Raw genomic sequence first — 26,970 nt, forward strand, 5'->3', positions numbered from 1 at the left:
GTAGAAAGTGCTTAGAATTTCGAAATGTTCAAAGTATAGGAGGCATTTGTTCAGCAGCTCTTATTTTTTCTCAAAGCATTGTACAACCTTTTACAGAGAGAAAATATTGAAAGTCCTGCCGCTTCAATTTCAAGGATAATTAAGGAAACTATAAGCTTGATAAAGTTATATGGCAAATATAAAAATTTATATAAATTAGATGTATTAGAACGTCATTTCATAGTTATTTGACAATTACCGATTCGATTTAATCTATAATATAAATCTGACAGGTACTATAAATTGCTCTGTATATTTTGACACATTTTATTTGTTGCATTACATTTTTCACCCAGAAATATTCATAAATCAATTATTAGTTAAATCTTTTATATTTTTAAAAATAATCACGGCGATAATTAATCGGAACACTGAAATTTTCCTTGAAAAATTAAATGAAAGATAATATATAGCATTGTTGCTAATTAACTTTCAATTGTAACTTTACTGAACTGGTATAAAACCAAGATTTACTTGTACAGGGGGTACAACGGAAAGTCCCTAATCAAATGGCAAATTCAAAGGCTGAAACACATCAAACGAATGGATAAAAACTGTCATTTTCCTGGCGTTGTACAGGTATTTTCTTATGCAGAAAAATGTGAATTAAACCTGGTTTTAAAGCTAGCTTAACCTATAACTTGTATGACAGTCGCATCAAATTCCATTATATTGACCACGATGATTAAACAAAACAAACATAAAAGGTAAAAATGTCCAAAATAAGGGTACAGTAGTCAATGCAACATTGTGTTATAATCTGAATCACTATAAAAATAAACAAATATGTAACAAAGAAGCACAAACAGGCATATTTACAAAGCAGATTAGCAAAAATGAAAGACAAGAATACAAAAAAGACCACTGAATTTCGGTTATATCAAAATGAGTACATTTATTTCGGCAAAAATGGCGTACCCCTACAAAACAATATGTGTTTTTTTTTTTTTTTTTTTTTTTTTTTTTTTTTTTTTTTATCTCTGATACCTATATTTAAACTCTAACCTGCTATATTTGACAAAATATTAACCAGATGTGTGATCAAGCAAAGACAATAACCACAGGAAAATAGATCAGCAACATCGTCTACGCTGTCACCTAGTTTAATTAGTATCACCTAGGTTAATGTTTTAAAACTATTTCCGACTGCATAAATAAAACGAATCTCCAACTACAGGGTCAAGCACGGAATTGGCAAATAGACTTGCGAGAGAGTAAATATTTTTTAAGTTACCACCAGTTTGAAAGGTCATTTCTAGTGTCCGAGGATAGGATTAAAAAAAATGTTGTAGGTTTATTAATGGTAGTACCATTTTGATTGCTTTGGTCGTTGGAGCAATGTTTCATTGACATATTCCAACATGTCGTTTAATTATCACATAAAATGACAGATTGTCATTCACCTTTTTTGGGTGAATATGTCTTGTCATCGATAAATTATTTGGCATTGTATAATAATTTGATGTATGCCTTTTTGTCCTTCTTCGTTACATTTGTTGTTTTTATAGTGATTAAGATGATAACACAATGTTGACTGCTGTACCCCTATTTTTGACATTTTTACCTATTATGTCTGTTTGTTTTGTTCACGCATCGGTGACTATATAATGGAATTTGATGCGACTGTCATACAGGTGAGAGGTTTAGCTAGCTATAAAACCAGGTTCAATCCACCATTTTCTACATTTGAAAATGCCTGTACCAAGTCAGGAATATGACAGTTCTTGTCCATTCGTTTTTGATGCGTTTTGTTATTTGATTTTGCCATGTGATTATGGACTTTCCGAATTGATTTTCCTCTGAGTTCAGTATTTTTGTGATTTTACTTTATACTACAGTATACACTTGATATTATATGTATAAATAGAAAATTAAGCTTGGTAATTTTGCTAATATATCTGATCTTTATCAACCAAATCAATTTACACTCACATTTTTGTTGATATGTGCATTAAACAAACTCTTGAATATATATGATTATTATTCGTCATTGTCCATTTCATTTTTATCTCTTATAGTCTTAATAGTGATTTAGAAACTATAATATACTTTATTATTTGTATAAAAATTTCAAAAATAAATAGTCCTTAATGCATTTTGAACAAAACGAAAACCAAATCTTTGTAATAATACCGAATTTAATGCGTGTAAGCGGAAGTAAAATCTTTGAAACATTGTTCGTAATATTCTTTAAAATTTAAAATGCTGTTCTTGTTGCTGAACAGCAACCTTCTGTTAAAACATAAATGCAGCAGAACATTATTAATGTACATGTAATCGGCTTTATAAAACCAGTAACAACTTAATTATGCAAAAACATATGTTTGCCAAATATTCCGACTAAAATTTCAGTGGTATTTTAACCTTTCACCACGGTTTAACTTAATACGTTAATAAGAAAACATCAACACAAGTGCAATCATAATGATTAAATTGATATGTTATAAAATCACAATAATTTTAGTTAATGTTAAAATCGTCATACAAAATCATTACATGGTAAAACTAAGGTCATAAACACATAATAATGCTACGGGCAAAAATACAATGCACCCAGCAAGTCCTTCGCCGTTGATTTTCCACTGTTCTCCATTATACACTCCTGGTGTTTGTGTATAAATACTTCCCAATATCATAGGATTTACTCTGTTCCATACACAATGCAAGATAGAACAAGCCCATAGGGAAAATCTGATAAAAAAGAAAATATAATCAAGTGTGTCTAAAACATTATATAATCATGATCCAAACAGTAAGTCTACAAGGGTGACTGTGGTATACATTTTTATGTATGTTGGCGTTTCTTTGTATGTACGTGTTTATATTTGTTGCAGTTCAGTGTTTCTGTGTTGTTTTTTTTTTTGTGTTTTCCTCGGATTTAGTTTGTAACCCGGATTTTTTTTTCGCTTAATCGATTTTTTTACTTTTGAACAGCAGTTTACGACTGTTGCCTTTATTTATAGACATATGATCACTTTAGTTTCATTCTGACCGGCAATACAACCCTTGCTAAAGTAGACTGTTCATTTGGCTGTGCGGGATGTATCAATAAGCAACTACGCCCGGTTAAAATGAAGACGTTATATTTGATATCTTTTGTAGGGACTGTGTCACGCTCCCTGCAATTTAGCAATTTAAGACAATTTTCAACAACTGTTTTGTTTGGTTATGACAATTTAATTTATAAATGCCATAAAGATAGCGAAAATTCGGAAAACGATAATAAAAGAGACCATCATAAAATAAAAGATTACGTTTTTCAATATTCTTCATGTATTTATTAAACATTCTGACACTACCTTCCGTGCACACGTGTTTCTGAGTAAGCATGAGACTGAAACTTTGGCAAGCAACATATTATTATTTTGTACAAAGATAAGCATAAAAAGCCAAAAGATCCCAGATAACTTGGGTAGATCAAACATCATCAGATGCCAACTTTTTCTTGGGCTATAACAACATATGCTTAAATGCATTTGCTTTATTTAACTATGAATCTAAAAAGACAACACGCTTGTATACTACAGGCTGTGGATACTAATCATTCCCGAGCCATGGTACCAAATGAGTGGTAATAAAAATACATAATACTGTTTTATATTGTAAAATGCGTTTAAATGTATGATGCTGTTGATACAGCAGTTTACATGTTGTAATGTACTATTTAATTATTTATGTAAATATTTCTCTGTGCTGAGTGTTCTTCCGTTTGCTTGTTTTGTATTCCAGTCAAGTATTATTGTTATTCTAGCAGTATTTTCAACATTGCCATATAAGTATGATGTTTGGCTAGCCATAAGCAAGGTTCAATTCACCATTCTTTTTCTATAAATGTCCTGTAACATGTCATGAATATGGCAGATGTTATCTACAGTCAATTTATATGTATGTTTCTGTTATACCGTTGTTTTTTTTATCTCATAGTTGATGTGTTTTACTCGGTTTTAGCTTGTTCCCCTTTTCGTTTTTGCTTAATCGAAGTATGACTATTGAACAGTAGTATACTACTGTTGCCTTTATCTACTGGGAGTATTGGTCACCAACATATAGTTTGTATTAAAGCAATTTGCCAAAGACTTTATGCTATGAATAAGAATAATCAAATTTAAAGTGTCCATTTCTATTGCATATTATTCAAACCGATTCGGTTTTTTAAAATTTATATGTATGTATTAAATACTTCTCTTTTGTTATATATTTACTCACTTAGACTTAACCGCTACCCATCCAATCAGGTAAGCCATCATAACACAGGACAGAGATTGTACAAATATTGTTAAGTATGGTCTTGGTACTTTTAACTTGTAGGTCAACAGTATCATGACTGGAACATGAAATAGGCCCCAAATAATACCACTGAAATGTAACTATTACACATATAGTATTAGAAGTTAACAAATGATACAAAGTAAATGAAATTGTTATAAAAATATATATAATAACATACTCATGTTCTGTTAACTGTCGATATTTCAGATCATTATAGAGGTCAACTCACTTAAATGTTTCATTGTTTTATTTTTTTTTTTTAACTTAAACATGCATGAACAATTAACAATCAATGATTTAGTAAAACTAATTTATTGTTAATGTTCATCACGTATGCTAACTTTTTGAAATTCATAATTATATACATCTACCTAATCAATAATGCTAAAGTTGGTGAATACATGGAAAGTAGACAGGGAAGCAGGTAACATCTCCATCCAATCTCCTCACCGGCTGCTCTTAGAAAACATTTTATTATATCAGAATTGTGTTCATGAATCGCATTGCCGTCCTGAGTAGGCGTATCTACTGCAACAAAATAAAAACTTCAAAGCAAATATATCTACATTTTAACGATAAACATAACAATATTTGGTTTTTAATCTTTAAGAATGCCACGTGTTTTACTATTACTGAAAGTTTGTTCAATGTCAATAACAACTTAAAAAAAACATCATTTGCTCCAAGTCTAAGGTAAAATTATGTGAAATTATAACGGAGCTATAAACAACTATAATTCAATATGTACAAAGAAAGGTTTAGCTAAATGTAGCTATAAAACCAGGTTTAATCCATTATTTACTTTGAAAAATGCCTGTATCAACTTACTCAGGAATATGACAGCTGTTTTCCACTTGTCTTGTTGGTAAAAAACGTTTTATTTTCAGTTGTCAGTTTTCAAGGAAGTCCCCCTTTTAATCTACTCAGTATTTTTTTATAACTTTTTTCATGAAATTCATTATATTTTTTTCTACTTAGAATATTATAGACCAAAACAAAAGAAAATAACACAAATATGCGTTTTGGATTGAATATGTATGATATTGAAAAACGAATATACAAATGATGACTAATGCAAGGCAATATACAAACAAGATAGTTCCTCTTTGTTCAATGATTTACCTTGAGTTGCCCATGACAGCAATATACCCAAAGCAACACATCCATATACCAATACATAAACAGCTATAATAGCAACAAAGGAATACAATAGTGACTTTTGTATCTAAAAAAAATATAAAGGAATGATTATATTTAATTTGTATCTAAAAAAAAATAAAGGAATGATAATATTTAATTTGTTTGAAGATCTTTTTTGTATTTGTTTCAATCTTTGTCAAATAGATATACGAAGTCTTTATCCACAAGGAATTCAGTAAAAGTATTTTTTCAATCATTGCAGGTTTTTTTAATTTAGGTTCAAACGAAACGAATGTCAGGTTGTTAATGCAACTCATGCATGTGTGCCCTTGCAGATATTTAGAAATATATATTTTCTTTAATTCAAATATATGTGCAATGTAGGAAAATATAATAACAATAAGACAAGCTTTAGAAGCTGATGCTTGTCGAAATTTTCTTTCGTTCAAATAAATTAATTTTATTTCAGCCAATGTAAATATAGTGTTTTAATTAGAAAATTACATCTGGTACTGTATTTGGCAAAACTTTTAGGAATTTTTGGTCCTCAATGCTCTTCAACTTCGTACTCCATTTGGCCTTTAAAACATTTTTTTGATTCGAGCGTCACTGATGAGTCTTTTTGTAAACAAAACGTGCGTCTGGTGTAAATATAAAATTTTAATCCTGGTATCTATGATGGGTTCATTAAATGTTTAGTGTTTTAAAAAATTAGTACCAAATAGTTCAAATCGGATATTTCAAAATAGCTACACGGTCCTTTTGACTGACAAATAGTTTATATCCAATTTTTGTCAGGAACAAATACTGCAATGTTTTTCCATTGGAATTAATATTTGGAACTAATTCTATAAAGGAACTTTCATTCCATGACACCATTGCCTCGTCAATATGGAAGCAATGTAACGCGTCTATATTTATACAAATATGAATAATGCAAAATGATTATATAAAAAGTATTCGGATACCTATTATGATTGGTTTCTTAAATGAAGATTAAATCTAGAGGCCATGCACAGGCTTTAGTGCTTAAAAAGTGCTTCTCACGTATGTATATGTATTAATCGAATGTAATCAAACTTTATCTCTCTCTATATATGACCTAGTTTCACAAAAATACAACAGAACAGATTTAGTTACCTTATTCTGGTCAATCAATATGTCAATATTTTAAATTATTCTAGCCAGTGTAGTACTTCCGAAAATCCATTTCATGATTTCGTTCCCAATTTTGATGTGCACCCTGATAATTTATAGAATATATATTTCTTTACCTCATTTATTCCTGTAATGGTAATGATAAAATCGATGTAGTTTTCCACAAACAATGGAAGAAGCAGTGTTGGGAAAAACATAGCATTTGCAAGAAAGCTAAATGACCAGTCTTTTCCAATATACATCCAAAGAACTGTCAAAATCAATACACAAGCTGCAAATATTAGACACATTGCCATGATTTTGTAAATAACACAAATGGTGTGTATCTCAATAGGCAGTGATTATCTTCAGGTTTCAATATTATTATCAGTCACGTAAAGTTAGGGCATATGCTAAAAAATGGAAAAGAAGTGACCTGGAATTTTATTTAGAATAATACAAAAAGCATTACCTGGTGTGTACATATTCTGAATTAAAAAATACATTGTACATCAATATGAAAAATATAATACACTGTATAATCATGTTATAATGTAAAAAACGACAAATTATTCCGGAATAATAACAACTAATCTTTAAGATGAATAATATAAATCGTGTAATGGCTTCACAACCAAAAGTCATTTAAAAACCAACAGTTTAAAGGTTAATTATAATGCAATTAGTTCAATAAAGCTTCGAATATTGAAACAGTTCATTTACATTTTCGCAAAAATCTTTGGACGTAAAACAATGAACAACGTTAACGAATGCTATATTGTATGAGCTCTCATTAGGAATCATACCACATCTCTTATTTGATATTAGAAGGGATCCTTTGATATATTTTTGATTTAATAATATTACAAAATACAGGTTTCAACTTTAATCAAGGAATTGTATATTAAATTTAGATATACAATTCCTTCCTTTAATAATCCAATAATTGTGTTCTTATTTTTTTTTTTTTTAACCTAGAACAGGTTCAGAATCAATATACTTTACTAACAGAAATAGTTGAATTCGTCATAGTTATCAAATTTTAAATTTGGCTTCGAGTGACTTCTGGTATTCACAAGATTTTTAGATACATGTAACATTGGTAAATGTCTGTTCAATGCTCTAAGCGTAGTACAGACTTGTTAGAATCCAATACAACACAAATTATTCTTCTTCTGTGGTGTATACACTTTCGTCCCTCTTTTATCAATTATGTATTATATATTGGTTCATCAAATTTTGTATTTGTCTACACATGTGGAGCAGGATCTGCTTACCCTTCCGGAGCATCTGAGATCACCCCTAGTTTTGGTGGGGTTCGTGTTGCTTATTCTTTAGTTTTCTATGTTGTGTCATGGGTACTATTGTTTGTCTGTTTGTCTTTTTCATTGTTAGCCATGGCGTTGTCATTTTATTTTCTATTTATGAGTTTGACTGTCCCTCTGGTGTCTTTCGTCCCTCTTTTGCATGTCATTGTGCTGATGGTGAGGAATATTTGCTGACGAATTGAATGGAAAGGAAATTGACAGTTCCTAACTAACCAGCCTATGCTTTAAGCAATTGGCATACTCAGGTGGATCTGCCACGTCAACCTGACAGTGACTCCTAACAAACCAGCATATACTTTACGTAAATAGCATACTCAGGTGGATCTACCACATAAACCTGGCAATGACTCCTGGCAAACCAGTCTATGCTTCAAGCAAGTGGCATACTCAGGTTGATCTGCCACGTCAACCTGACAGTGACTCCTAACAAACCAGCATATACTTTACGTAAATAGCATACTCAGGTGGATCTACCACATAAACCTGGCAATGACTCCTGGCAAACCAGTCTATGCTTCAAGCAAGTGGCATACTCAGGTGGATCTACCACATAAACCTGACAGTGACTCCTAACAAACCAGTCTATGCTTCAAGCAAGAGGCATACTCAGGCTAAACTGCCACATCAACCTGGCAATGACTCCTGGCAAACCAGTCTATGCTTCAAGCAACTGGCATACTCAGGTGGATCTACCACATAAACCTGACAGTGACTCCTAACAAACCAGTCTATGCTTCAAGCAAGAGGCATACTCAGGCTAAACTGCCACATCAACCTGGCAATGACTCCTGGCAAACCAGTCTATGCTTCAAGCAACTGGCATACTCAGGTGGATCTACCACATAAACCTGGCAATGACTCCTAACAAACCAGTCTATGCTTCAAGCAACTGGCATACTCAGGTGGATCTGCCACGTCAACCTGACAGTGACTCCTAACAAACCAGCATATACTTTACGTAAATAGCATACTCAGGTTGATCTGCCACGTCAACCTGACAGTGACTCCTAACAAACCAGCATATACTTTACGTAAAAAGCATACTCAGGTTGATCTGCCACATGAACCTGACAGTGACTCCTGGCAAACCGTCTATGCTTCAAGCAAGAGGCATACTCAGGCTAAACTGCCACATCAACCTGACAGTGACTCCTGGCAAACCCGTCTATGCTTTAAACAAGTGGCCAACTCAGGTGGATCTGCCTCATCAACCTGACAGTGACTCCTAGCTAACCAGCCTTTGCTTTAAGCAAGTGCAATACTCGGGTGGATCTGTCTCATCAACCTGACAGTGACTGCTAGCTAGCCAGCCTATGCTTTAAGAAAAAGGCATGCTCAGGTGAATCTACCACATCAACCTGATAGTGACTCCTAGCTAACCAGTATATGCTTTAGGCAAGTGGCATACTCAGCTGGATATGCCATATCAACCTGACAGTGACTCCTAGCTAACCAGCCTATGCTTTAAGCAAGTAGCATACTCAGGTGGATCTGCCACAACAACTTGACATAGGCTGTGACTCCTAGCTAATCAGCCTATGCTTTAAGCAAGTAACATACTCAGGTGTATCTGCCACATCAACCTGACAGTGACTCCTAGCTAACCAGCCTATGCTTTAAGCAAGTTGCATACTCAGGTTGGTCTGTCTCATCAACCTGACAGTGACTCCTAGGTAACCAGACTATGTTTTAAGCACACAGCATACTATAAACCAATTGTTCCACGTGTGCTAAGTCAGGAATCTGATGTTCATCAGTTGTCGTTTGCTGATGTGGTTCATAAAGTGTTTCTCGTTTTTTATATACTTAGTAGATTAGACCGTTGGTTTTCCCGTTTGAATGGTTTAACACTAGTAATGTGTGGGTCCTTTATAGCTTGCTGTTTGGTGTGAGCCAAGACTCCGTGTTGAAAACCCTTCTTTGACATTCAATGGTTTACTTTTATAAATTGTGACTTGGATGGAGAGTTGTCTCATTGGCACTCATACCACATCGTTTTATATCTATTAGCCAAAACTGCCACAGCTATATGAATCCTAGTAAACCAGTCAACTTCAAGCATGTAGCATACTTACCTGCTACATAAATATGAATCCTTGCAAACCAGTGTATACTTCAAGTGTGAAGCATACATAGCGGAATACGCTACACCAATTTGAGTCCTACCTAACAAGTCTATGCTTTAAGCAGGAAGCATACTTTAATAAAACTGCTACACAAATATGACTCCTAGCAAACAAGTCTATGCTTTAAGTATTAAGCAAACTCAGGAGAATGGGCTTCGTCATTCTGACTAATAGCAATCAAGTCTATGCTTTAAGCATTAAGCATACTAGCAGGGATCTGCTATATCAATCTGACCCCTGTGCTTCAACCATGTATAATACTTAGTGGAATCTGCTACTTTAATCTTACTTCTAGCTAACCAGTATATGCTTGAATCACTTTGCTATATTGATTTGAAATCTTTTTAAATTCAGTATTTTTGGCTGAATAAGAACTACACCATAGGCGACTTGTTTCAACGGGTTGTCTCTTGGTATTAGTTTTCATATAAAATAAAGCAAAGATAAATAACTGGTTCCAACTTTTAATAGTCAACATCGTGAATAATATAAAAAGTTAACAAGAATTAAAAACGGTAATAAAAAGTGAAATATAAATTCAAACTGGAAATGCAATGCAAATGCAACATCATGGTTATAACAGTTTATACATGCTTGAATAATATCAATGGTTATATGTATTTTTAATAATTGAATCATTTCTGTCAAACTCTCTCACAAAAAATATATGAACTTATATTGATATTCTATAAATCAAATTTCATGGACTTTCGTTCGATTTCTTTCGTAAAACTTTTTTCTAATTCACAGAAATATTGCAAATCTTTCATGAAAACTTATGGTGATTTTTTTTATCAAAAAAAAAATTTTTTGAACAGTCTGCACCTTTTATACTTTGTAGTTCATACTGACCCAATTCATCTTTGGTAATAAAAAATATGATATGGTATGTAAAATTCAGACTTAAAAAATGTAAACATAAATAATAATAATATACAAATTTATATAAACAAAGATTACCGGTGTACTGATTAAATAACTGCCTTCACATATGAATACAAGGTAATGCAGGGTATATATTATTGAGACAGCAAACAAACAGTACAAAACTTAAAATAAACAGAGGTTGACAAACTAAACAGACTTAAATACTTTTTTGTAAAATTCTAAAATTCTCTACAAGCTAAATAAACAAATGAATAACAAAGGTTTGCTTTTTTTACTGGTATTGCAAACTGAAAAGATTTTAAGGTTATGAGATTGTAACACAGAAGAACAAGCACCTATTAACAAACTTTGAAATATTGTGTAACTTTAATATCAAATGGTTTCTTATCTGATTCAACATATTCTATCCACACTAGGTACTATATTTGAAAACTTTTGAAAATCAGAGTGCAATAGCTGTGACACAGTGTCTCTTTACATTAATAGTCAGTAGTTTGATAGGTTTAATTTTATATGAATACATGTATATATTTTATATCTGACCTTTCTATATTCATGAATACAATTCTGTATATATCTGTGGAAATGTTTAAAAAATTGAAAATGTGAAGCAGTATACACAAATTTAATAGGTTAGTTCCTCATTCTGTTATTGCTTTTTATCTATAATGGATGTAAATGTTCACCCTACAAATAAGTATTGTAACAAAAAATCTTTTAATTGAAAAAATTAGAAATTTGAAAAAGTTAAACTGTATAATTATGATGAGTGAAAGCATTACATCTTTTGACTCTGATATGGAAAATTGTGACATATTTTTAATACAGGGCAGTGACTCTGATTGGCAAAGACTCTTGATATTTAGGCAGTATCAGTGGACAATTACAGAGTTATTTGATAAATGAAAATTTTCTGTAATATGCAAGGTCATATCCCATAAATAAAAAGCTCTTAATCAGCCAATTGGTGAAAAACTATTTGTTTGCACTAGTGTCTCATATAAATTAATTGTACTTCTAAAAATATACCAGATTCTGAACTTCCCTTAAAGTTCAACAAGTTGGTTGATCTGTTATTGGAAGAAGAAATTTGAATAATTTCCAAACAGCTGATAACTGTAATTTTTCTTCTCAAAACTTTAAACTTTAAATAACAGTTAAAAGAAAGAGTTACAGTGCAATACTAAAATCATCTTTTACCAGTCATTACCGGTAGCTTTTTTTAAAAATTCAAGAAACTGTTTCGCAATGCACAGCTGAATACAACCGAAGAGGTTCAACCCTGAATAGTTTGGGCGAAAATGGACACAATATTCAAGCTTGATACCAGCCTGAATTTGGATTGTTATTTAATATTTGACACATTAAAGGTTTTTGACACAATATAAATGAAGTCAAAGAACTTGAAATTATTTTTATGATTTGGATTTATATTCAATTTAAGATTTCTTGCTTTTGGCCAATACACTGTGCTGTTGCACAATACTTATTAAATCTGTTTTCAGCCTATATACAAAAAATTAGCAAAATAAATTGTGACCCCCAATTTTTCCTGGAAACTTTTTCATTTCTTTAATATTGAGGAAAGAAAATTCCCCCCTCCCAATTTTTTTTATTATCCCCTCAAAAAATCCCCTATCTCCTTTTTCAAAAAAAAAACACTTAAGAAAATTGTCTTTTCGTAAAATGTGGTACGATTAAGAGACTTCAATACACTTACACACAAGTTATGATCTAGAAACTAGAAAAAAATGCTTGTTTTAGACCTTTAAGTTCCTAATTCCTAAATGGCTTGGACAATTACCCCCCAAAATGAATCAAAACCTTCTACTTGGTATTGAACCTTGTGATACAATTTCAGAGCAATCAAAATACTGATACAAATGATATTGTCCTGAGATTAGAAAAAGACATGTTTTGAGTCTTTTTTTGGCCCATAATTCCTAAACGATAGGGACCATCACCCATCATTTGTTGGCAGTCTTATAAAAATACTAGCCCATTATTAAAATCAGTTAAAATGTTAATAACAAGTAAAACAAAGCACTACTGAAACTTTTGTAGGACAAGAAATGTGGTGTCATTTTATCTTATACTTAACAACTTTTCGAAACATTTTAAACAATACTTAACAACTTTTCGAAACATTGCAAACAACACTTAAACAGAAAATAAGTAAAGAGTCAAATATAGCATATGGCACAATGCTGCAGGGTTAAGAAACATATAAAGAAAATCAAACACAGGAAGACCATTCGATGTCACAAATAAATATATATTTTTACCACCATCACTATCATTGATAAACATGATAAAAAATGCAATGCATAATGATGTATGCAATTATTGATCCTAATTATGATGTATATTTGTTTTTATACATTTAAGTTTAGTAATTTAAAAAAAAATATTCTTTTTACTATGCAAGACTTACAGACTTGATAAATCTTGAAAAAGGGAGATTATTTTTTTGATTTTTAGAATATGAAATATTAAAAAACGGAAAAGGAAATGCATGTTTTTTTTTTTTTTGAGTATACATTATTATTTAAAAATTGATGAATAAAACTTCAATTTACTGAGTACAATTAGAACTTATGAAAAATCAAACTGGAATGTATTTATCAATATTATGCATTTTTTTCAAAGTCTTTTTCACAAATGGCAAACCCTATCATCAGTTGAAAATATTGTTAATGCCTTTGGATTAAGCACAGATTTGATATTTTTAAATACACAGACATGATCAGAGTGTGTGTATGTCAACATATTCTAGCTTTTGCTTGACTTTAAGTCTACTTCCTTCCCCACCATCATCTTTCTGTTTGGCATCTTCTTCCTCTTCCTCTGGGATTATTTCATCACTAAAACTCATTGGAATTTCAACTTTCGTCATCTTCATTATCTCTCTTTTCTGAAATAAAAACTCATAGTTATCTCCCTTTTTCTGAAATGTACAATTATAATTTTCTCCCTTTTCTGCAATGTACAATCATAATTATCTCCCTTTTCTGTTATGTATAATTATAATTATCTCCCTTTTTATGGAATGAACAATCATAATTATCTCCCTTTTCTGAAATGTACAATTGTAATTATCTCCCTTTCCTGAAACGTTTAAGAAATAATTGATGCAAGCTATACTTTATTGTAGTTTTAGCATTGGTAGGCATTATATTTTGACTATTTTTGCCTCGAGCAATAGTGAGGGCTAAAATAACACAAATATAATGCCTACCCATGTTAAAACTACAATAAAGTATAGCTTGCATCAATTATTTCGATTCCGATAAGGACAATTAAGGTATTTTTTTATGTCCAATGTGTATAAGGGCATGTAGAGCCATTGTGTAGGCTCTTCCATGAACCTCCCTTTTTTGTTTGTAAAGAAGTAAACAACTGGCACAGAGGGGAGGAGTTTTGAACAGCCAGCATGAACGACTGTCATATGTAGGTAATGTCAATTTCCAAATGCAACACATTACAGTCATAATAAATGAATTATTAACAATGTGTGCATCTTTAAAGAGTTTAGAAATGTTTTAAGATAATGAAATATATTACATGCCAATTTGATAAAATTCATTATTCTGCAATAGTCAATATACACATGTGCAAACAAAAATTATTTGATTTAGAGCATGGGTTTATTTTCCATGCAAAAGAAGCATGTCATATTAGAATTTATTATAATTATCTCTTTTTTCTGAAATGTAAAATTATAATTGTCTCCCTTTTCTGAAATGTATTCTTTAAATTACCACCATTTTCTGAAATACATAATTTTTATAACTGATACACAGTAGAAATCTTTTCCCTAAAACAATAACTAACAATAAATTTCCACTTTACAAATAATTTGCTACACAGGTGTTATAATTATTGTTCAATTTTTGTATGAAATACATTTTTGAGTGATTTCATTTTATTTTATATATATCTAAATTATATTCATGTCCATGTGGTTCACAGTCTGTAATAAATGTTTTCAAAATTATCCATGAAACAGATTTCAAATTTAAGAAATTCTCATGAAGACCATTTTGAATAATTGGTGTGGTCACATGATACAGATGCAATACAAGCTGATGATGCAGAACATTTTTGTGGGAATTTCATGCAGGAAACAATCCTCTGTATCGTATTAAAATTTCTTAACATTTCAGTTTGTTTCTTTGCATGTGTAACAGTAAACCAGACATTTTTTCCTAGTTAATCAAGTCCATTTCCATGATTTTACTAGGAAAAGAAGTCCTAGGACAAATATTCCTAGGAAAAGAAGTCCATAGCTAGTAAAATATGTCTTGCACTTATTTTCCTGGGAAAATTTGTCTCAAGACTTGTTTTTCTATTAGTTTTTCTTATATTAAAAAAATCATTCAAAATGAAAAAAAAAAAAAATTAAAATAATCTTAGTTAAGATTGGAAAGTTTCATTATTTTTTCCTATTAAAATAAAGGACATGTACGTATACGTTATAACCTTGATATGTTTATGACATGGACATGATATCCTTCGAAAATTAATCTGGGGACATATATTTAACTAATATATTGATACACACCAATATAACAGTTAGATTTCCCTTTTAAATAAAGGACATGGACATTTTTACCTAGGAATTTTAATGACATGGACATGATTTCCTGGGAAAATTTGTCTAGGGACATACAATTTATTAAAAAAAAATTGATACACAAATCTTTAAAAATATTAAAACATAATATATACTAGAACACACCCGCGAAATCGCGGTCATTCAGAGCGTAGTTTAAAGTATGTAAAGTGTTTTTGGAAGAATTTTGTAAAATATTGAATGACTGGAGAATTTCAGCAAAAGTATCATAAGTCATAGGTCATTATTTCCAAAATTCCCAATTTTTGGTTTTCTATCAATTTCAATATGAACATACATTTAGTATGTTATGAACATTTAAGTAAGGAGCCTGTTATTCAGTGGTTGTCGTTTGTTTATGTGTTACATATTCGTTTTTCGTTCATTTTTTGTGCATAAATGAGGCCGCTAGTTTTCTGGTTTGAATTGTTTTACATTGTCAGTTCGGGGCCTTTTAAAGCTGAGTATGGGGTATGGGCTTTGCTCGTTGTTGAAGGTCGTACGGTGACCTATAGTTGTTAATTTCTGTGTCATATTGGTCTCTTGTGGAGAGTTGTCTCAACATGGCAATCATACCACATCTTCTTTTTTTTTGTAATCAATGAAAAGATTTAATGACTGGAGAATTTTAGAAAAGGTATCAAAAGTTCACATGAATATTTTTAGCGCTTATCTAGAGTTGTCTCAACATGGCAATCATACCACATCTTCTTTTTCTTTTGTAATCAATGAATTTTGTAAAAGATTTAATGACTGGAGAATTTTAGAAAAGGTATCAAAAGTTCACATGAATATTTTTAGCGCTTATCTGTATATTATGAACATTCATTACAGTAACTATATAAATATAGTGTATTTACTTTCAATTCTAAGTTTACTAATCGATTCATGGTGGTCATTGGTAAAGTATACACACGTGAGTATACAGACTCTCTCTATTTAATCTTGAAACTCTGTGACCGCCGTAGATAGTAAATTCTAAGTTTACTAATCGATCCATGGTGGTCATTGATATGGTATACAGACTCTCTCTATTTAATAAACTCTGTGACCGCCGTAGATAGTAAACTTGAAAATGATAGCACATAGAATTCTGAAAATACACTTTATTCTTTGTATATGTTTGTTCAAAGTATACAGAAAAACGCAAACCGGAAGTCTAATCTGACTTAAAATTTCGTCCAATGACGGGACATTATCCGAAAGCCTTTTTTCTCGTTTTTCTCCCAAAATAACTCAATCTGAATAATCATATGAATGGATGACAAATGCGACTATGCAATGTACCTATAGGACACAGAGGCGTGTTGATTAATTTATTGTGGAAAGAAGAGAAGCGACACCCAAAATGAGGTCTTCTCGTTTAATAGTATAGATATGCATCTTTTAAAATTAAGGACAAGGATGTTTTTATCTAGGAATATTAAGGACATGGACATGATTTCCTAGGAAAATTAATCTGGGGACAATAATTTTATCAAAAATATAAACATGCAACTCACAATATTAAAACAAAATTTAAATTTCTATTGTTTATATGTAATTGAATTTATTATAGGATTTTATAGGACATGATTTCCTAGGAAAATAAGTCTGGGGACAGATTACTAACATCAGACTAAATATACTAGTAAATTCTGTAACCATGGACTTTTTATACCAGTAATATTTGTCCACCCAGACATATTTTACCAGGACAAATTTATCACTTACACATGCACCTTCAACCACTTTCACATCTTTCACTATGTTCATAAATCTTTTTAAGAAATAAAGTATTCAAATTAGTTTTCATATATATTTTGTGTCATAAATCTAGAGGGTGCATGTGCAAAACAGATATATATTCTTTTTGTTAGTAGATAATATCATGAAATATATATTTATACATCCTATATAAAAACATAATTTAAACTATACTTTTGACATCTAACGATTACAAAAGAAACTGTTAAGGGCAAACAATAAGAAAAAAACATAAGACTATTAGACTGATTTTACATTAAAATCTACCTTCTCATTTCCAAGTCAATTTTAAAATGAAGTCTTGAAATATTCAAGAAAATGTGTTCATAACATGTCTACATATTCAAGATCAGTTTTGTACTATGTAGATTGCTTGAGGTTAAAATTTCATGTTTCTAATCCTGGCACTCTCAAAAGCACAACTTTCAAACAAAAAGAGAGGTTTTCTCTGGTTTTCTGTTATCTGTTCCTCGGTTTATGGCTTTAAAATATGTGAAGGTACAAGATGAAGTCCATCTCCCCCAAATTAGTTCAAACTTAAGATTTTTCTGACAAATCAAATTATGCTTAAGTTTTGAATGATGGAATCCTTTGAATTAAAAAAAAGGATCAAATGAAGCTAAGGGTGAACTAATAACCATGTCAATTTTAGAAATCTTATGCAAAATGTCATTAGGTCAGGATTTTTTAATTTGTTGGTTTACGGATCCGCCAACCTGATTTTGCCGATTTCCAGAATAAAAATAAAATTGACTTTTAATGCATTTTTATTCCCGCCGACCCTAACAAATGCATTATCCCTGGAAAATAATTAAAATATTTTTTTTTTATGAAATGAAATGCATTAATCATTAACAAAATGGATAACACTTTCTGTTGTGAAAAAAATAAAACTTCTAGTTTACGTTTCTAAAAATAGACAAATCAATTATAACTGACCTTGAAATGTTGTTTGCGCAAATAATTTTGCGGAACGAAACCTGTGTTTAAAACCTATTACACAATAAGTTTGTTACTCTTATTTGTCATCAGTCCGTAAGATGCATCATCTCATAGAAATAGACTTGTCCAAATGTGGACAGGTTGAAGACATCAAGTTAAAGAACTGAATATTAACAAATCATTTTGAATTTTATTGTTTCATAGATAAAAAAAAAAATATCGTCCATTTGGATAAAATAATGAATGCATGACAACAGATTAACCCGAAATTCTCGTTTTTTCATTGGACGAGTCTATTACGTTTTTGACACGTGTGTTGAAATTTATTTTTGTACGACGTTTTTACATTTTTTTTCTTTATCAGTTTTCGTGCTTGAAGATCATTATTCACCATGTTTTCTGGAATAGAGCTACGCGAATCTGTTTTTTCTTGTTTATAAAATGACTATTTGATTTCGTCTTTGTCAGTGCACACACCCCCTTTTTTACGGGAAATTATTCTAGACAGTCATGCGATGTTTATGACAGCTGAGCAATAATGTTTCATCGAACTAAAATTTAAGAAATGATGAGAAAATAGCATATCAAACATTTTGTTAGAAAGGTGAAATATAAATTTATTTTGCATATTTTTCTGTATTGAAAGATATTTTTTTTCTTTTTTTTTCCGACCGACCGACCCCACTTATTCATGGAGAAAATCCGTAAACCAACAAATTAAGAAACCGTTGCCTCACCATTCTTTTTTACATGTCTGCAAAAACCTTTTATATCTGAAGGTTGAAGTTTTGTTCCAGAATGCACAATGACAAGTAATAGATAAAGATTTTTATTTATATGGAAATGTACCTCAAAAGTTTACAACATCCCTATATTAAGGGATACAACACGCTGAAAGAATAAAAGGCACAAAACAGAGATCTAAAAGGCACAACATATTAGCAGTAAAAGGCACAACATAAAGGTATAAAAGGCACAACACATAGGAACAAAGGGCACAACATAAAGGTATAAAAGGCACAACACATAGGAACAAAGGGCACAACATAAAGGTATAAAAGGCACAACACATAGGAACAAAGGGCACAACATAAAGGTATAAAAGGCACAACACATAGGAACAAAGGGCACAACATACAGGAACAAAGGCACAAGTCATAGGAACAAATGGCACAACACATTGAAATTAAGACACAACACATAGGATTAAAAGGTTGACATATTATCTTGGATAGGATATAATAAGCACATACATTTATAACTAGACACCTCATTCCCATGCTAAAACTTACCACCATCATCTACCCCATTCATTGCATCAGTCACCCCGTTCATTACAGCAAATTTAGATTTGCAATTATTCAACAGCTGCAGAATCAGAATAGTAGCTACATTTTTGTACTTCATAACATTGATTTTAAACCTTGTTCAATGTTCATAAGCTTCATTTCATAACTAATAAAAACAGATTACGATGGTAGGTTTAGAATTGGTATAATTATATAGATATAGCTTAATATTCCTATAATTTTCTAATAAGAAAATTTTAATTTTACTAAGATAACTTAAAGAAAATAATATCTAATTCAAACTAAAGGTATCAAGAATCAAAATGAACAAAGATATATGTGATATGGTGTGGAAAATAAAATGGTAGGCAATAAAATAATTTTCTAAATGTAATTAATATAATCCAATTCCATACCTGATCATCATACAAGAAGATACGACCTTCAACTTTCGGACAAAGGTGACTTTTCTCACATTCTACATCATGAACACTCATCTGTCTTACAAGCTGATGTGGTATATGCCATTCTAAACTAGCTTGTTTCACCAAACTTTCTCTTCTGTAATACACAAGATGTACATATAAATTATAAGTGATTTCAGTAAAAGCTACATAAGTTTATGATATATATATTCTGAAATCTTAGAATATACAGAATACTGGGGGGAAAAAATCATTCACAATTCAAAAATTAATTCTCTTTAAGTCAAAAATATTTTCAGTAAATCTAGACACTTTTTTTCTTATCTGAATAATGATTTACTCTTCTTAATTAACAATTAAGATAATTTTTTAAGTGTGTTTAAGGGGGATAGGAACTATTCGACTGCAATTAATTTCACACATGAATTACCATGCACACAAAAAGTTTGTGTTGTAAATTCACTATTATTCTTTTTAATATTTTGATTGATCAAAAATGTTAAATCAATGTATTTTTGTCAATAATAAATTATTATCGTTATTCTGTGTATCTGTGAAAGCTCAAAATGACATTCCATCCAATTTTACCTTTTTCCCACCAAAATTTTGGGTTTTAAGGCTAAATTTTGTTTTCCTTATCGATGACCTATATTTTTTATTTGCTTATTCTTTGAAGCCATGTTTCAGCTTTTCAGCTTTTATATTACAGTTTCGGACCAAGTGTGACAGACATTTTTTTTATATTCTGATACAAATATGCCAACACCTCTATTTTTCCTATCATTTCATTGAAAAATGGCCACCTTAATTTGCCTTGTAGTGTTGATTTAACCTAATGCATCTGATTCAAAAATTTTGTTAATCTTGACATCTTAACCTCTACAGGTCATCAGTTTTCCTTCTACAATAAGCAATAAACATCATTATAAAGTGAGTTCAAAAACACTAGAACTATGGTAATGCCAAACTTTGTACAGGTTTTGTGTCATGGATGGATAAACCATATCCTTTGTTTTTCTATTATATATATATGCTAAAATCAACTCTGGTTTAACCAATTTATGGTCTAGCAGTTTGTTAAACTTAAGCATAACCTTTGTGGAAGTTAAAAATCATGAAAGTAAGTTACCTTACAAGACTGATCAAGCTCTGTCTATGTCCAGATTTACATTTTTTAGCACCTTGCAAAATTTGTACAGACTCAAAGTGGTTTCTTACGGCTGTACTCAATGTCATTAGCTTTTCTGAGTCAATCTGGAGGGAAAAAAAAAAAAACAAGTGAAACTGCGAGCTACTGCTCACTGATGATACCCCCGCCGCAAGTGGATAATATTAATAGTGTAAAAATATGCAAGTGTTCGGTAAACAGGAAGTTGTCGAGTGATGAATCTGAAAACGCATCACACGGTATAGCTGACTTATATAAATCCTGAAACCAAATTTCAGAAATCCTTGTATTGTAGTTCCTGAGAAAAATGTGACGAAAATTTTCAAGTTGGCTATCATGTGTAAAATCATACAAGTGTTCGGTAAACAGGAAGTTGTCGAGTGATGAATCTGAAAACGCAACACACGGTATAGCTGACTTATACAAATCCTGAAACCAAATTTCAGAAATCCTTGTATTGTAGTTCCTGAGAAAAATGTGACGAAAATTTTCAACTTGGATATCATGTGTAAAATCATACAAGTTTTTTCGGTAACCAGGAAGTTGTCAAGTGATGAATCTGAAAACGCATCACACGGTATGGCTGACATATATAAATGTTGATACCAAATTACAGAAAGGGTGGATGTGTAGTTCCTGAGAAAAATGTGACGAAAGTTTCATGGGACGGACTGACTGACGGACGGACTGACAGACAGAGGTAAAACAGTATACCCCCCCTTTTTTAAAGCGGTTTTTAAAGCGGGGGTATAAAAAAAAACCAAATTGTATTGTTATTTGAATTCATCACACTCAGTATAAATATATTTAAAATTGTATTTTTTTTAATGTAATCTACAATATTGTATTTTTAACACTTTTTTATATCCCACCACCTCTTCTTTCTAAAGTTATTTCCAATTTCTGCTTTCTCTCCTAAAACCCAGAACAAATAATGTGGTTTCCTAACATTTCCCACAGAAGAAACCATTAAGGTGGTACCAAACACCTTGACTAAAATAAATTTGGCTTGCTTAATTTTCATGAGATTTTGACACATATTACCTTTAACCTTTTGACAAAAATATGAAAGTTTCGAAAAACTTGAACCTCACACTTTATCTGAAAAATTACATTGGATGTATAGAAGTTTAACAAACACTAATTTTTATCATTGAAATTAAAGCTTAATGTTTCCTTAACAATAGAACATGATTAAAACTTTCAGCTGATTTTTACAGAGTTATCTCCCTGTAGTGTTATGTACCACCTTCAGTAAATATTGTTCTGATTACTTACAGCTACAGGACAGTTTTTGAACACCTCATATCCATCCTTCCCATCTGCTATGTATTCTTTTGTACACAGTAGGTATTTCTAAAAATAGAAACTCTATTTTAGTGCAATAGACACCATCTGAATTACATTCAACTTGTACACTTGAAACATAAAGGTTTAAAAAGGAAAACATTAAATAATTGTTATAAGACTTTCTACATATTATGTGCTTTATCATAAAGACCCTGCATACCCTAGTATCAATTTCAGGGACTCTACCGTACTAGATGCACCAGACGTTGGTTCACATTCCTTTGTAATTGTGTAAAATAAATAAAACCAAGAGGACCTGAATAGAACCGCAAACCTTCATAAGACAGCTTTCTTAATGGGATTGAAACTTTATTCTTAGAACAATTACACAATTTTTAAATTGAAAATTTATCTCCAAAGGTATCAATTAAAAATAAACAGTATCAAGGTATCTGTTCCTTCATGAAGTCACCTCAATTTTTTAGATGTAAAAATATCCATCAGATGAATATTTTAAAAATAAACATAATATGACATTTTGAGCATAAAAAAATGGAGTAGGTCCAGTAAGACACTGTTTTGGCCCAAAAATATAGCAGTTTTACAAAATTGTTAAAATGTAAACTTTAAGCTACTTATTGGAAAAAAGAATACTTCTACTACATAAAAATGGGTTATTTTTGACAATATAATGCACACATATCGAGTACTAACATTATTAACTCATGCTAAATTACTGAAATCTTCACAATTTTAGCATTGGAGTTAAATATTAGACTGTTTTTGTCTTGAATGGAAGTGGCCGCATTAAAATTTTGTGTTCATTCTTAATATTCAAATCTAAGTTGTATTTGATGATAATACATAACATATATAAAGGTTGAGAGTGAACACGGATGTGGCCACTTTCATTTTGACAAAAAATAATTTAAAAAGTGACATATTGTGGCACATTTGATAGATTTTTCATATTTAAGGTTGAATTTGAGTGTCTGAAATGGCATAATCAGTTCAAATCTTTCACATGAACCAATTGAATCGACTGAAGTAGACAATAAAGTGTTTAAAAAGTGTCCATAATCTTTTATCAGATGAACTTAAAATTTGGGCCAAAATCGGCCCTTACTGGACCTACTTCTTTTACATTTTATGTTTAAAGTCTTTTACCTCTTTAAATATAGTTCATAAAATGAAATTCTGATGAATAATGTATTACTATTCAACTTAACTCAACAAAATTCCTGTTTCAGTCTACATGTATGTAACAAGGTATTTGGTTTTCATTAACATTTTCAAAAAAATTGCTCTGTTAAAGATTACAGCCATTTGATGGCTTATCATATTTTTAATAAAAATTTGATCAAAAGGATTTGAAACTGACAGTGAAAGTAAAATAATTGTTCTTCTTACTTAAATAAATATAAATGGGAAATGTGTACATGGGCCACGGATCATGCCCCTGCTTACATACAACATTATATATGGACATAACTCAAGAACAGTAATGTGACGCTTCCCAAATTAAAACTTGGTTAGTGTTTTGTGGTTATATAAGCATTGTGTATAAGTTTCATAACATTTGGTTGAGAACAAAAAAAACCAATTTTTGGACTTTCAGACGTATGCACAGATGTACAGACGGACAAGGGTAAAACGTAATGCCCCCTCCACTAGGGCTCGGGCATAATACAAATTGTAAACCACCAAAGAAAAACAAAAATATTTTAATGACTTTTCTTACCTTATTCATGTGGATATATTGATCTTGGATTTGTACCAGCTCTGGATCAACTCTCTCCCCTGGAGGCTTTGTTGGATCAAAACCATAATTTATTCCTGCCACTTGAGGAAATCTACCTTCCAAGGCTGGATATTTTGATACACCATTTTCTAAAGCTTCCACCACCTCAGCACCTATAATTAGATATAAGAAGATTTTGTATGAGTTTCAATGAGACAACTCTCTACCTAAGTCACTATGTGTAAAATTTAAACAATTACAGACTTGAACACTGAGTCTTGGTTCAAACCAAACAACATGCTAAAAAAGGGCCCCAAAATGACCCTATTTTAAGTATATTTGATTTGAAGAAATATGACTTATGCATTTTAATCATTTTCAGCACTACATGTATGTTTCCTGACGATTGTCAATAATAGTTAATTAATAAAAGGACATTTGGTATACAGATTAATGAGACAACAAACCAATGAAAAAAATAATTAAGACATTTAAAAGAAAATATAATTCAACAGTAAAAAGTGTCAATGATTTGTTAAGAAAATTTGTTTTATCAAAATTTATATTGTTTACATGTTCTCAATTGAATTGTTTTACATTTGTTATTTCTCTGCCTTTTATACCTGACTGTGTGGTATGGGTTTTGCTCATAGTTGAAAGCTGTACAGTGAATCTATTGCTGTTAATTTCTTTGTCATCTGATCTCTTGTGAAGAGTGTCTCGTTGGCAACCACACCACATCAAATTCAAATTTCTACAATTTCTTTGAAACAATGCATAATTCTATAATTTCTGATCCTATTGCAGATCATTATTTCCTATAATTCTAAGAATTAAATTCCAATCAAATTAAAAGATTTTAGTCATAAATTATGTTTACCATACCTGTACATTCAATAACAATTAAATTGTCTACAAGAGGTAAAATGGTCAATAAATCTCTCAGCTTAAATTGTCCTTTTGGATGGATTCTGTCAGATCTAAACGTCCCTGAGTTCAATAAGGCACAGTCTGCTTTTGATATTTCTAACATTATATCTGTTACAAAATTCCCTGGAAAAAATGTAGGTAAAACATTTAAATTTGTAATTAAATCTACTATTATATTAGGCCAAAAAAAAAAATAGGTGTGTTTCCGGTCGCCCGACCGACCCTAATTTTTTGGCGCCGACCCTAACTTTTTTTTCCAGGAAAAAAAAAAAAAAAAAAAATCCGGATTTTTTTCGTTTTTTTCCGGAAACGGTTTTTGTTTAGTATAGCCTTTGAATGGCATCTTTTAAACGTTTGATTTCAAATAAAAAATTTTAATACAGTAAGCATTTGTGTGATACAGATTGAAGTCAAACAACGGCATGGCTTCTGCTATGGCCATCAGTCAAAGTGTTTGTTTCGGTTGTTTCGATGTTTATAATTTGTTCAGAATTTTATAGGAATAAAATTGACAGTATAACAAGTTTACAATGTTTTGGCATTTACTTCTGACAGTCTTTTCTAATACAAGAGGGAAGCCAAACGTTCAATTTAGGATTAAATTTAATTCTAATATCTGATATTTGCTCAACCATAGCCCCAAAACTCAATTTGTAATTGATTTTCTTTTAAACAGCTAGTATATAATCAAAATTTCAAAGATTTTCACCCATCCCTCTATCATGTTATTAATATTTGGTATTTGTAGAAAAGCTGGCATCAGTTCTGTGAACTAAATTGTCTGAAAGAAACTGATTATAAAACAGGTCTTTGCTGAGACAGACTTTGATGGGCTTTCTGTGTAAGACTATAGCCTGACCCGTACAGATGGCATATCAGTTCTGAAAAGTTTGAAAATTTTATAAGCTGGAAGTCCTGGCCAAGTCTTCTGCAACTTTTGAACATGGACTATTCATATCTTGTATACTTTATACAATGAACTGATGAAAATAACCTGAAAGAATAACAAACTGATTATAAAAATACACAAAAAACAACCGAAGCAGGCCAGTAAAAAAAAAAAAAATAAAAAAAAATACCTACCTACCGACCCTAATTTTTTGGGGCATGCAACAGGAAACACACCTATTTTTTTTTTTGGCCTTATCATTTACTACTTTCTATTTTAATAATGTACTTTTTTCACGAATAAAGTACTGTTAATTCAGATATGATTATGTGCATTTATTGTTGTTATTATTCAAGAATGGACAAAAATGCAAGTATATTCATTAATATTTTGAAAAATCTGCATAGATTTCTGCATAGAGGTTTATGTTTCAGTTAACAGAATGCTAGTCCTTAGTATTGCGATACTCACCTGCATTAATAAAAATCTCACAAATTTTATAACTTAACAGTTTTAATAATGATAATGTGTTTTTAATCTAATGTGATTTCATAAATTTTCAACACATATTTAAGAGGTGTTTTATATGTAAAAAAAAGAATATGAGTTCCAATTTAAAAAGGAAAGTAGCCTCAAAGGATTAATGTATGCAATGAAATATGTCTTCATTAGTTTTTTATTTTGCATTTAACAGTCTTTTCTAATTGAATGGAATTCATAAGATTCAAGTCCTACAAAATGGTTGATGAAATTCAGGACAACTTGAAACTTTCTACATTGTACAAAAATGTGTTGCATCTGTAAATGTATTTAAAAATATTCAAAGTAAAATCAATGGTCACTCATACAGTGTTCCTACCTAAATTTGTCTCCATTTTTCTGATGATTTTAAATCTTCCATCCATGTCTACATGTGTAAAACCTAAATGTTCATCCATTTTCTCACTTATCTCTTCTGAAAACAAAAAAAACAAAATTTTTAAAAACTTTTAATATAACAATTATTGC

General features: G+C 30.9%; 2 protein-coding genes across 4 annotated transcripts in view; both read right to left on the bottom strand.

The window, feature by feature from the left end:
* Window positions 1-2,453: 2,453 nt before the first annotated feature.
* LOC143078098 (uncharacterized) lies at window positions 2,454-6,933 on the bottom strand. Its single transcript, XM_076253074.1, has 5 exons — window positions 6,723-6,933; window positions 5,431-5,533; window positions 4,680-4,836; window positions 4,246-4,395; window positions 2,454-2,730 (listed from the first exon to the last, which is right to left on the bottom strand). Exons 1-5 carry the CDS (start codon window positions 6,900-6,902, stop codon window positions 2,532-2,534), a joined length of 789 nt encoding a protein of 262 aa, XP_076109189.1. The 5' UTR covers window positions 6,903-6,933; the 3' UTR covers window positions 2,454-2,531.
* Window positions 6,934-10,487: 3,554 nt separating this feature from the next.
* Window positions 10,488-26,970, bottom strand: part of LOC143079421 (trifunctional nucleotide phosphoesterase protein YfkN-like) — a 29,277-nt gene continuing 12,794 nt past the window's right edge. The window contains exons 7-14 of one of the 3 annotated variants that reach the window (XM_076254757.1): window positions 26,822-26,917; window positions 25,029-25,196; window positions 24,144-24,316; window positions 22,391-22,468; window positions 21,074-21,198; window positions 19,936-20,080; window positions 19,523-19,598; window positions 13,663-13,841 (exon numbers count right to left, since the gene is read on the bottom strand). In XM_076254757.1, the coding sequence (XP_076110872.1) occupies window positions 13,810-13,841; window positions 19,523-19,598; window positions 19,936-20,080; window positions 21,074-21,198; window positions 22,391-22,468; window positions 24,144-24,316; window positions 25,029-25,196; window positions 26,822-26,917 (893 nt within the window). In that variant the 3' untranslated portion in view covers window positions 13,663-13,809. Of the gene's footprint in view, window positions 13,842-13,910; window positions 14,004-19,522; window positions 19,599-19,935; window positions 20,081-21,073; window positions 21,199-22,390; window positions 22,469-24,143; window positions 24,317-25,028; window positions 25,197-26,821; window positions 26,918-26,970 lie in introns of those variants that run through there. The other 2 variants (XM_076254755.1, XM_076254758.1) reach the window with 2 other exon arrangements.

Source organism: Mytilus galloprovincialis, chromosome 6, assembly GCF_965363235.1.
Source record: "Mytilus galloprovincialis chromosome 6, xbMytGall1.hap1.1, whole genome shotgun sequence".
In the NCBI taxonomy this organism is placed as follows: domain Eukaryota; kingdom Metazoa; phylum Mollusca; class Bivalvia; order Mytilida; family Mytilidae; genus Mytilus; species Mytilus galloprovincialis.

Bases quoted from the DNA above. Each gene is read 5' to 3' on its own strand.
- LOC143078098 (XM_076253074.1), bottom strand. From the start codon at position 6,902: ATGGCAATGTGTCTAATATTTGCAGCTTGTGTATTGATTTTGACAGTT. The intron at 4,837-5,430 runs GTAAATCATTGA...ATTTTGTTGCAG, and splicing joins GCTGTCATGGGCAACTCAAG to TAGATACGCCTACTCAGGAC. The intron at 2,731-4,245 runs GTGAGTAAATAT...CTTTTTTATCAG, and splicing joins TGGGTAGCGGTTAAGTCTAA to ATTTTCCCTATGGGCTTGTT.